General features: G+C 40.8%; 1 protein-coding gene across 13 annotated transcripts in view; it reads left to right on the top strand.

Moving 5' to 3' along the window:
- PDE4D (phosphodiesterase 4D) overlaps window positions 1-8,932 on the top strand; it is a 1,110,708-nt gene extending 1,101,776 nt beyond the window's left edge. For all 13 annotated transcript variants that reach the window (XM_036845542.1, XM_036845544.1, XM_036845541.1 and 10 more), the window contains 4 exons: window positions 1,200-1,354; window positions 2,561-2,683; window positions 3,173-3,355; window positions 4,076-8,932. In XM_036845542.1, the coding sequence (XP_036701437.1) occupies window positions 1,200-1,354; window positions 2,561-2,683; window positions 3,173-3,355; window positions 4,076-4,495 (881 nt within the window). In that variant the 3' untranslated portion in view covers window positions 4,496-8,932. The remainder of the gene's footprint in view (window positions 1-1,199; window positions 1,355-2,560; window positions 2,684-3,172; window positions 3,356-4,075) is intronic.
- Window positions 8,933-12,728: the final 3,796 nt, after the last annotated feature.

Raw genomic sequence — 12,728 nt, 5'->3', positions numbered from 1 at the left:
TTAGTCGTGTTCAAAGCATATGACTTTTGAGGTTCAAGAGCAGAGACATTTCACTGTATGAGGTGGAGCTGGACCTAGCAACAGTACACACACTTTATTTCACTGATCTCATTTTAAAATAAGCTTTCCACAGCTATATTTGTAGCTTATAAATAGAATGTTATTTTTCTGTATAAACCTAAAATCATAGGATTTCTGTCAAAATATTCTTGAACCCCTCTCCTCCTCCCTAGCTTCTTTAAAATAGTCATTGAATAGTATTGGATATTTCTTTATTAGAAAAGAATATATATTTTCCACGCATGAATCAGAAGAAAGATCAAATACGTATGCTTTTAGTCTTTACAGTGACTTAAGTGGCAACAGAATGAAGCACCAGTCAATTCTTTTTTAATGACTACCTTATAGGTCTGAGTTTGCTATTTATAGGAACTAGGAAAGAGGCAGGATTTGTCACTGCCTAAAATAGGTCCAGGACAATTGTGGGGGAATGGCAGAATCTTCACTCTGGAGAAATGTAGGCAGCTAAACACCCGTCTCTGTGTGAAGCCCTGAGCATGCAGCTGGGACGGGCAATATACATGTGTATAGTGACTGCCAAGATACTTGGAAAAGGAAATGGAAAAATGAATAAAGCTTTGCCTTTCAAAGCTATACTATGAACAAAATAAGCACAAGCATGAACAGATCTGATATTGTTCATGTGTTCCAAGCTGTTCTTGTACCTTCTCAGAGTACAAATAATCCTAAGTCATATGATCTTTACATCATATACAATGTTGGGTAGGTGGTCCACAGTTGTCAGGAATACAACATTTTATGCTCTGGACATGTTGTAAATGTTAGGGATAATGTCTTCTTCTGCTGAGCTTATGGAGCTACCTCTGGCAGATCCGGAGAGGAGGTCCAAGGTAATCTGGCCTAACTCTTCTTTCCCTTTATAGCAGAGGAAGCTGAAACCACAGAGTGAACTGACTTGCCGTGTGCCAAGAGCATTAGAATACACTCCCAAGATTCCAGGGATCTTTCTGTGGCTGCATTAACTGGCAGACTTTCTTCTAGGTGTTGTCGTGTAATGGGAATGCGAGCAGAGACATTTAGGGGAAATTGCTTCCTAAACCCAAAATACCTCAGAATATGAAGAATAAGATAACCTTTGCATAAATGGCTTTGCTAACCTTCTGTCTCTTTCTTTAAAGACTCTGAACTTGCCTTGATGTACAATGATTCTTCTGTCCTGGAGAACCATCATTTGGCCGTGGGCTTTAAGTTGCTTCAGGAAGAAAACTGTGACATTTTCCAGAATTTGACCAAAAAGCAAAGACAATCATTAAGGAAGATGGTCATTGATATTGTAAGTAACTGATAAAAGCAAGAAGAGAACTGTGAGGCATGGTGTTTAAAAAAAAAAAAAGAATGAGATGACTATCAGGTGAAAGTATCATGTATATTTCAAGATAATGCTGCCTTTTTTGTCCCAGAGGCTGGCCCTGCTGCAGGCAATGATGCTCTACTGCTAACAGTCTGGAGCTAAGAATAATGACAGCTTACCCTCATTCTAGGTTTATTTTCTGAACTCCTCCGCTCTGGTGGCAGACAGAGCTGACTAACAAAAGCACAGGGAGCTGGCTAAAAAATGGATTTTTTCCATTCAAAAACTGGAAAAAAAATCTCTGTCAGCGGAAGTGCCATGTAGAAACATCCATGACATTAGTCTTTTCTCTGTACATGTTTTCCACAGTGATTATGAGACACAGGAATATCTCTGGTTGTCAAAAACTTCATCTGGTTAAGCTTTGTACATACAGAGAAAGGCAGGGATTATCTGGTTTGGATAAGCGGAAAATTGACCAGAATATTGTTTCTGAAGTACTCTGTGAGCAGCCTTGACTCACTCCATCATAGTCCAGTAACCACATTCTAGCACAAGGAATAGAAAAACTTCAGAACGTGCGATGATGTCTTATCTATGGAAATATCCCTTTCTATCACCATGAAAGTGGCTGCCCGTGCCTGCTGGCAATGTATATTGCACACATTTATCTGGGCTTCCAGGGAAAGTGATAGCAAAGGGGAGTAGATCCTGCCCCAAGAAGCAGTAAAGGATTCCCACACACAGCTATTAGACAACAGAGTGGTTCTCCATTTCTTCCTCACGTTCTCCATGATATTTTTATGTGAAAATTCTGACTTTTTTCCCCTGGACGTTTTTTACTTATTAAAATACTCTTTGTCGGGACTTCCCTGGCGGTCCAGTGGTTAAGACTTCGCGCTTCCACTACAGGACACACGGGTTCGATCCCTGGTTACGGAACTAAGATCCCACATGCCAAGAGGTGTGGCTAAAAAAAAGAAAAGAAAAATATCTCTCCTGTGTAGCACGGAGAACTCTACTCCCAATGCTCCATAATGACCTGTATGGGAAAAGAATCTAAAAAAAAAAGAGTGGATATATGTATATGTATAACTGATTTACTTTGCTGTACGTGTGCAAGTAACACAACATTGTAAATCAACTATACTGCAATAAAAATTTTTTTTAAATACTCTGTCTTTTAAGGTACTTGCAACAGACATGTCAAAGCACATGAATCTACTGGCTGATTTGAAAACTATGGTTGAAACTAAGAAAGTGACAAGTTCTGGAGTTCTTCTTCTTGATAATTATTCTGATAGGATTCAGGTAAAGCATTCGAATTTGCTATGTCTGCGTGTGTGTGTGTGTGTGTGTGTACATGTGTCTGTGTGTCTAGCTTAGATAAGATTTATGTCTCCTTTTTTCCAACTTATAATTACAGTAGCTGTAAGCAGGATTTTTATCCAAATTCTTAATCTTGAGAATTAACCAGATAAAATCCTGTTGGCCTTTTCAAGTGGAAATGTGTTAAAAAAAAAAAAAAAAGTAACATCCTACAAAACCAACCACTTAAGCAGCTCTGAATTTAATCAGCCATGCACATGAACAGTTTCTCTTATGATACTTAGATGCAGTAGAAGTGGCATAATTTGGGACTATTAATACAGGTGTGAACTTCACACAGACACACCATGGTCAAGCTGTCTGGAACGACTCTTAACACTACATGTATTTTTAAGTGTCACAGTCATCTGATGTGAATTTCTAGTAAAAAAGGAGCAGGTGCTAAATAGAGAAGGCATTGATCTGTTTTAGGTCCTTCAGAACATGGTGCATTGTGCCGACCTGAGCAACCCAACCAAGCCTCTCCAGCTATACCGCCAGTGGACGGACCGCATCATGGAGGAGTTCTTCCGCCAAGGGGACCGAGAGAGGGAGCGGGGCATGGAGATAAGCCCCATGTGTGACAAGCACAATGCCTCTGTGGAAAAATCACAGGTGATGCCTTAAGCATAAAGCTTTCAGAGAGAACACAACTACACGGAACATTTGGTTACGCCGTATGCATGTCACACAGTATTTTATTGGGTTTTCTTAATTACTTTCTTTTGTCAAGCTCAATGTCCACCTTAGTGTTTGCAAGCCAAAAAATTCTTTGATTCTTAGAATTTATATTCATATAGTCATGTATACGTTCATAGGACAGTATATTCATTCATCGTGACTCTATGCATATAGTATATTCACATGTGTAGAATTATTTCAGCTATCTCAGTTCGTAAGCGAATAAAGTTATATGAATCCATATAGAGTACATGGCATTATTTCAGCTCTCTGGATTTACCTATGAATGGGCTATTCTAAAGTCCCAGCCTCAAGCCAAGTCCTGCCATGTAAACAACTGGAGGTTTTTTTACATCGCAAACAGACTCTTGGACTCAGAGTTCCAGAAGCTAGTTTTTACCAGCTAGTAACAACATTTTTTTTATTGGTCTGCTACCTAAAATAGTGACTGTTTTACCAAACAAAGGTTAGTAGTCTTCAGTTCAGCGTTATATTTGCAGAGCATATTCTATTTTATATATTTTTCTGTAAATTCTATATATCATATATAAAAATTTAATTCAACATATCAGTTAGATACATTGGAGGGGGCTCGTTAACCTTTTCCATTGTTTCTTAGTCCCAATCGGATTTTTTTTTTTTTTTTTTAATCAGGTGGGCTTCATAGACTACATTGTTCATCCTCTCTGGGAGACGTGGGCAGACCTGGTCCATCCCGACGCCCAGGACATTTTGGACACTTTGGAGGACAATCGTGAGTGGTACCAGAGCACAATTCCTCAGAGCCCCTCCCCGGCGCCAGATGACCAGGAGGAGGGCCGGCAGGGTCAAACTGAGAAGTTCCAGTTTGAACTGACTTTAGAGGAGGACGGCGAGTCAGACACCGAAAAGGACAGTGGGAGTCAAGTGGAAGAAGACACGAGCTGCAGTGACTCCAAGACGCTCTGCACTCAAGACTCGGAGTCCACCGAAATCCCCCTGGATGAGCAGGCGGAAGAGGAAGCCGTGGGGGAGGAGGAGGAGGAGAACCAGCCCGAGGCCTGTGCCATCGGAGACCACTCGCCCGACACATAACAGGGCAGAGACTTCCATGCCTTTTGTTTGCGTTTTTTGTTTTTTTAAGTAGAAACATTGTTTCCAAAGTGCATGTCACATGCCACAACTACGGTCACACCTCACTGTCATCTGCCAGGACGTTTGCGGAACAAAACTGACCTTGACGACTCAGTCTAGCGCTCAGGAATATCGTCACCAGTTTTTTCACCTCCATGTCATCAGAACGAGGGGGACATCTTCACGAACAGCAGTGTCACAAGATTGCAGCTCGGTCGAGCTGAAGAAGCAGAGAAAAATCAACTCCAAAGTGTTTTCTAGGGAGTGTGGCTCATCAGGCAGCCCAAAAGTTGAGATGATTTGGGGGTTCTTTTCCTTTTTATTTGTTTGCAATATTTTCAGCAGCAAGAAGGCATTACATGGACAGAGCGAAGCAACAAGTGGGTCAGGAACAGGACACATTGTGAAGCTGTTACCAGGAAGAAGATGAGCCACAGAAATTGCATAATTTTCTAATTTCAAGTCTTCCTGATACCTGACTGAATAGTGTGGTTCAGTGAGCTGCACTGACCTCTACATTTTGTATGATATGTAAAGCAGATTTTTTGTAGAGCTTACTTTTATTATTAAATGTATTGAGGTATTATATTTAAAAAACTACGTTCAGAACTTCATCTGCCACTGGTTATTTTTTTTCTAAGGAGTAACTTGCAAGTTTTCAGTACAAATCTGTGCTACACTGGATAAACCTAATTTACAAATTTTACTTGCACCTTAGACGTCATAGCAATTAACTGATTTGTAGTGACCCATTGTTTTATATACCAATGACTTCCATATTTTAAAAACAAAAATTGACTTTATGTTGCAGGAAACCCTTTTTGTAGGTCTTCGTTTACTGGCTTTTCGTTTCACTCTTTTCAGACACGCAGAGTTGCTCCCCACTTACATTTCTCTTCACCGTGTGCAAAGTGAATACTTGTTCCACAATACTTTGATGTGCATTCTGTCTAATGTGTCTCAAGCCTCATGGACACTCAGTCATCAGTTGGTGTTGTCTGAAGCAAGTGAGAGATATATAAATACCCAGTAGCTAGAATGGTCAGTCTTTTTTAGATATTTTCCTACTTAGTGTCTTCTGAGAACATTTTGCTGTGGCGATAGACCCTCATTTCACAAGTGCATGTCTTTGTAATAACCCACACATTTCATGCTCATTTTTGTTTTCACAGTCATAGTAAGAACTTTTCCCCCTTGTGCTGCTTCATTATCAGTGTGTGTTTGAACCTCTGTCCACATTCACTGCGTGGTGTCTTATCAGATACATCACCACCATGCTGACTGATGCAAAGAACAGGTAGTCAAGTTAGAGTTAGCTTTCTTTTCTGCCATGAGGTCATATATAATGACTAGCTTTTACTTTTGATTTACGAAGAAACGTTAATAGCTAGCTAGGTAATTTTTTAACAATATTAGCAGAATATATTAATGAAGACCAGTACAATGAATGCTCTTTTGTTTCTCTGATTTCACTGTGGGATTAAGAACTGTATGAAGAATATTCCTGAGAAGTGATTTTAAGTGTAGCAATGACTCTTCCTTAAAGGACAGCCATGTAACACGTAGCACTTGATTTATCAGTTATCTTTGATCCATAAGTATGTCTTGTAGAGAAGAACTTCTTTAAATACACTGACAGAAAGAAGTTGATGATGCCCCTGGCACCAGAGATTTGGCAATATAATGCCGTTTTAAAATACTGGGCTAGGTAAGAAGATTCTGCCTAAGTCAAACATTAGAGATCACTGTTGGCTAAATTTAGCATCAAGAAATGTATTACAATTTTAGAGATTGATTCCCAGTATTTACCTTCAATTGGCATCTTGGGGCATTTATTTAGTTTGGACTTCCTTCCCACTTCAGCTCTTAATAAAGTGTTTACCTTCTCTGTGAAGAGTTTGGAGCCCAAATAATCATTTTTTAGAGTGATATCCAAGAACCCAAGTAGAGGCTAAAGGAGTATCAGACCAAATGGAAAATAAATAAAATTGTAACCCTGAAAAACATTTATATTGGGGATGTCAAAAGAAGCCATCTGGGGACTAATCAGTAAGTCAGCAGCCAGGGAAATGACCCAAGCTGAAGATACTATTTTAATCCCCTGAGATCCACTGATGCTTAGAAATTTGGATAGAAAAATTATGTAGCTCCGATCTTTCACACAGAGCACAGGATAGGAATTGACCAATTAATTATCAGATTTCCACCCTCCTTCCCCTGTAAAAATCAGACTTTCAAAGAAAGTCTTATGTTTGGCAAGTGGTTTCACCAGAATATTTGGAAACTTGTTTCCATTTTTATTTGTCCCTGATGGAGGTTTAGAGGAAAAGGCAAAGAATCTAGTGTTTATTCCTTTCTCAAAATATTCTCATTCCTTCCCCTCCCTAATGCTTGGTATTTCCCCCACAGAGTGCCTAGAATCTTAATAATGAAAAAAAAAAAAATTAAAACAGCAATATGTCACAAACAAATCCAGACCTGAAAAGATTTATAACTGCACTAAAAAAGAGAGGCTTTTTCTTTTTCAATTTGTTGGTTTTTAATGGTCACATGTTGTAAAGATATCCACTGATGGACAATCAAATTGTAGAAGAGACATAATATCCAAAAGACAGGGACTAGTGCACTATACACTCTACTTCTCCTCTCCCTTCTCTTTCGCCAAAGTGTGCTTCAGAATTATACACTGCTTTAAAAAGAATATCCTTTTACAAGTGACTTTACGTTTCCTAAAATGCCATAAGAAATGCAATATCTGGGTACTGTACGGGGAAGAAAATGTCCAAGTTTGCATAAAACCAGTACATTTCAGCTTGCAAGTTACTAAACACAATAATGCTGTTTTAATTTTCTTTTACGTCACTTAAAATTCACAAGAAAATAATGTAGATAGAACAAATTGCAGACAAGGAAAAAAAAAACTTGAATGAAGTGGATTTTACAGAAAGCTTTATGATACTCTTTGAATGCATTATTTATTTTTTGTGCCATGCATTTTTTTCTCACCAAATGACCTTACCGGTAATACAGTCTTGTTTGTCTGTTTACAACCATGTATTTATTGTAATGTACATACTGTAATGTTAATTGTAAATTATCAGTTCTTATTAAAACATCATCCCGCAATGGGATGGTGTTGATATATTTGGAAACTCTTGGTGAGAGAATGAATGGTGTGTATACATACTCCTTGTACATTTTCTTTTCTTCTATAAAATAGTCTTGTCACCTTAGAGCTTGTTTATGGAAGATTCAAGAAAACTATAAAATACATAAAGGTATATAAAATTAAGAAAACATAGCTGCAGGTCTTTGGTCCCAGGGCTGTGCCTTAACTTTAATCAATATTTTCTTCTGTTTTGCTGCATTTGAAAGTTAGGTAATGGTGGGGCTAGGGCTGGGCATTTTTACATCTGAGCTTTGAATCTGTTGGATTTCTGGCAACAGCTGGATTTTACAGAAACACGGACAACCTCTGGAGCATTCTGAGACCCTTTTGAGAGACAAGCCCTTAAGTACTTTTTGCCATGAAGCAGCATGGCATATATGATGGTGATTTTTCCCTAACAGATACTAACTGAGCTACTTTAGTTAGTTACATTTGATTTTTTATTTTCAAACACTACTGGGAAGATATATTCTTGTCCAGTGATTATAAAAAGTCTTTTTAGACTTTAAAAGTCTTCTAGAGCACGTGGGCAAATGAATTTGATTTGAAACTAGAGCCGTAGGTCACGTGTGTCAGTAATTTATTCCTTGGCTTCCTGTCATGTTAAGGAAATATATAATATGAAAAAGGTCATTTTTTTTAACCCTTCAACTAAGATGAACCAAATTTCCTTATGTATGTAAATCCATATATTTAAACACAAAGTTTTATATGATGCCAATTCACACGGCATAATGGATTCACCATTCTCTAGAATCTGTTTCAGCAAAACTTACATTGCTTTAGAATTTTTAAATTCAACCTTGCACAGCTCCTAAAAGCTATGAAAAATTCCCAGTGGCCCAGCCCTCAGGATGTGTGACTTAGTGAAAGGAGAGATTCTTCTTCTAGAAAAAATGAGCCTCCTTTTCTTTTCTTTTTTTTTTTTTGACACAAACTGTAGATTTTAGCAGCCCTGGCCCAAAGGAATTTGATTACTTTTGTTTTAAACAGTACAACGGGGACACTATAATTACAAAAAAACATCCTTACTGATTTTAGTTGTTTTTAATTTGATTTATTTGGATATGTTTTCAGAGTGGTAAATTGTGTGTGAGCATTACAAATGATGATTCTTTTAGTGGTTTCTTAGCCTCTCTTACAGCCCATGGGGATAGTACTGTACATCAATACCTTCATATGAAATTTTTATATGCAATGGAAATAAAAGCATGGGTTGATTCTGCCTATTTATGACTCGATCTTTTACGAATAAAAGGTTATTCATTTTAACTTGTAGTTCAGTCAGCACAGGTTTCTGAGGGCCATGAAGATTGTTAAGGTGGAATAGAGGCGGTTAGTGATGTCATACATTAATACTGATATTCACAGTCCAATGAAACCAAATTATGTAGATTAATCTTGCTACAGAAAAAAAATGCCAAAATTATGTAAATGGCCTATAACATTAAGCACAGTGTTTTGTAAGCAACCTTGGGAAGGGAACTTCTCTAATTGAGTATTCTGGCATACTGAAAGTTATTCAGATACTCAGCAGTTATTTGTTGGGTCCCTACTCTGCAGACTACAAGGTTGTAAGGATTCAGCAGTGAACAAGGCAGAATTTCTGCTTTTGTGAGCTTACGGTCTAGAAGAGACAAAGGTATTAAAGCATCCCATACACAGCACTGTAAGTGTCCTCAGTACAGCAAAGAAGCTCGGGTGCTGTAATTGAGCAGGAACCTGACCTTGGTCTCTTCTGGAGGGCCGGAGAAGGCTTTCTTCAGGAAGCGATTTGGGGCTGAGCTCTGAAGGATCGTGAGAGGTAACTTGGCAAAAAGGAAGCGCTGACACAAAGAGGAGGAGGACCCAGACAGAGAAAGCATTTGCAGAGGTCCTGAGGTGCAAATGAGCTCCAGACCTCTGGAGAAATGGAGGGAAAACGCTCCTGCTCCATCGCTCTTTACTCCCTCACCCTGCTGTCTTTCCTTTATAACACTTATCACAAATTGACATATGCATCTGTTTATTGTCCATGTCTCCCACCAGAACATAGCTTCAGGAGAGTAGTCTTTGCTCACCAGTGTATCCCTCACACCTAAAACGATGCAAGGTACACAGTAGGTGTTTAATATTTGTTGAATAGGGACTTCCCTGGTGGTGCAGTGGTTAAGAATCTGCCAGCCAATGCAGGGGACATGGGTTTGAGCCCCGGTCCGGGAAGATCCCACATGCCACGGAGCAACTAAGCCCATGCGCCACAACTACTGAGCCTGTGCTCTACAGCCTGTGAGCCACAACTACTGAAGCCCGCGCGCCTAGAGCCCATGCTCCGCAACAAGAAAAGCCACCGCAATGAGAAGCCCGTGCACTGCAACGAAGAGTAGCCCCCGCTCACTGCAACTAGAGAAAGCCTATGCGCAGCAACGAAGACCCAACACAGCCAAATAAATAAATAAATAAAATATTTGTTGAATATAGCCACCAAACTGATATTGGATATAATTCAATCTGGTGATCCAGACATTAGGGTTGATACCATAAAAATATTCTCGTTGTTTTTTTATTTTTGAGCTTGTCAAGATCCTGGATTAAGAGAGTTTACCGTTTTCTACCCTGTTGCCAACTAAAGACTCTGCCTCTTTCTCACAATTTCTCCTTTTTTTCCCTGAATGGCAGAAAATCAGTTTTCATGATGAGGAGAGTAAAGAAATCAGCAAAAGTTTAATCCCTAACTCGTAACTAGAATAAAGTTAATTCAATAGAAAGACTGTGCTTAGCCTCTGCACCATTTCCTCCCCACACCGCAGAGAACGACAGAGACTAGAGCCTAAAGATGACCAAATAGTCCCATCCAGGAAGGCTTGAGTAAGCCCAAGTCCCCTTCCTCAGTTTACGTCCCCAAAGTGAGACTCTGGGACAAAGGAACAAGCTGCCTTCTTTTCCCTACTCATCCCCCCATGCTGATTTAGGCCAATTTGGGTGTGCTGAGCCCACCTGAGTTTAGGTCTTTGGAAACATCTCCTCAGGTACACAGCTTTGAACCCACAACAGTGAAACATTCCACAGAAGAAAAGAAAACCGTCTTCCCTGTCGCCAGAGATCACCACCCCCAGCAGGGATGCACTCACTTACAGAGCCTTGTTTTAGTGGAATTCCACCTGTGCATTCCCAGCTTTCTGATTTGGGGGCTGTTTCTTTCGTAGCTATTCTCATATCTCCAAATATGCAATGTCAGACTCAGTGTAATGGGTATAAATCTCAGCCCATGCACTCAAGTGTGCAGGATACCCTGCTTGCTTTATTTACATCAATTAACATGGGCTTTACGTCCCCATCCTACTACAGTCTTGGGAGTTTCCATCTCTTGTTAGCACATCCCCTCTCCCTCCCAACATAAAAGTGCTCTCACCTGCAGCTGAACAGAAGCACCACTCCTGGGTGTTGTCAAGGCTGCAGTGGTTCCTTACAGTTTCTGGGCTCTTTACTTCCTTCTCACGCACGTGGTACCTGCTGAGGCTGGGAACCCCGGTTTGGGGGTCCTACGTCCTTACGCCCACCACGGATGCAAAGGATACCACCCTCCCAAGATCCAGAGCCACTCCCCAAGATAGTCCAAAAAAAAGACAGACCTAGACAATTCCTCTGAGAGCTGGCCGCAGTCAGTAGGACCCTAGCCGCAAATGAAGTACATCCCATTTCCTGTCCGGCCATATACGAGCTGCAAACGGAGTGCAATCCACATTTCTGTCGGGCCGTATTTTTGGGCCCCCAACTGGATGGTTGAGCTACCTGCACAAGTAAGAACTGACAACCTGTGTGCCCCAGGCAGGCAGAAAGTCACGCCAAGTTGGCAGGGCACAAAATGAGACAAACAAGGAGGCAACGGCTGTTCCTGGGAGAGAAAGGATCCACAACCAAGGGCTCAGGCTTCGGAAAGGAAGGGAAAACTTGAAATTTTACCTTTCTCAACGGGGCACTACAGAGATCCGAGCGGGCTGACGCTGGTAAGAATTCTCACCCTTCCTTGGCTTCTGCTGGTTTTCCTAGGATCCCATCTGCAGACTCCAGAGTGAGTAGGGTTTCAAGGAGAGAGTGTAGCCCTGTGTCTGTGAGAACGTGACAAGGCTTCTCATTAATTTTAATTTTAGCTTCTCCTGGGCTGTTGAAGGGAATAACTGATAACAGTTGACTGAAGAATCTCTGCGAGTCTGGTCAACCCTGGAAGGGGCCCTCTTTCGAGGGTAGATATGGGGGCATTCGAGTTGCCGTGGAAGGATTTGACAAAACCTTTTTTCCAGTGTCCTAAGTGAATGCCAATGAGACGATTTGTTTTGCCAATGGACCCCAGGAGGGTGCAATGGAGGAGGCCCAGGTGTTGCAGGTTTCTGGCTTTAAAGCTGTTGCAGCTATAAGGTAACTGACTTGGTGGGCTTTTAGTTACGGCCTTGGGGGTCTCTTCAGAGTGGAAAAGCAATTCAGTGCAGGCTTAGTGACTACTCAGGTAATGGAGGGTACAGGTGTCAGTAGGAATCACCTCTTTGGTCTTTAATTTTTCATTAGCCTTTTTTTTTTTTAAACTGTTCTTAAATTTATTTATTTATTTATTTATTTTTGGCTGTGTTGGGTCTTCGTTTCTGTGCGAGGGCTTTCTTTGGTTGTGGCGAGCGGGGGCCACTCTTCATCGCGGTGCGTGGGCCTCTCACTGTCGCAGCCTCTCTTGTTGCGGAGCACAGGCTCCAGACACGCAGGTTCAGTAGTTGTGGCTCACGGGCCCAGTTGCTCCGTGGCATGTGGGATCTTCCCAGACCAGGGCCCGAACCCGTGTCCCCTGCATTGGCAGGCAGACTCTCAACCACTGCGCCACCAGGGAAGCCCTCATTAGCCTTTTACAATGAATCTTTCAATGATGCTTTTTTTGGAATCTTGAAGCTTTTGTAGGCTTCCGCATGCCAATTAAAATAGATATCCCATTCTGTTTGTTGGTTTGGGGACCCTTGCTTTCAGGTGCACTTCTTAAATGAACGATCTTGCCTAATTGGAAAG

The sequence above is a fragment of the Balaenoptera musculus genome, chromosome 3 (assembly GCF_009873245.2).
Source record: "Balaenoptera musculus isolate JJ_BM4_2016_0621 chromosome 3, mBalMus1.pri.v3, whole genome shotgun sequence".
Lineage (NCBI taxonomy): Eukaryota > Metazoa > Chordata > Mammalia > Artiodactyla > Balaenopteridae > Balaenoptera > Balaenoptera musculus.
The sequence above is the reverse complement of the archived record's forward strand: the minus strand, read 5'-3'. Positions and strand labels throughout refer to the sequence as shown.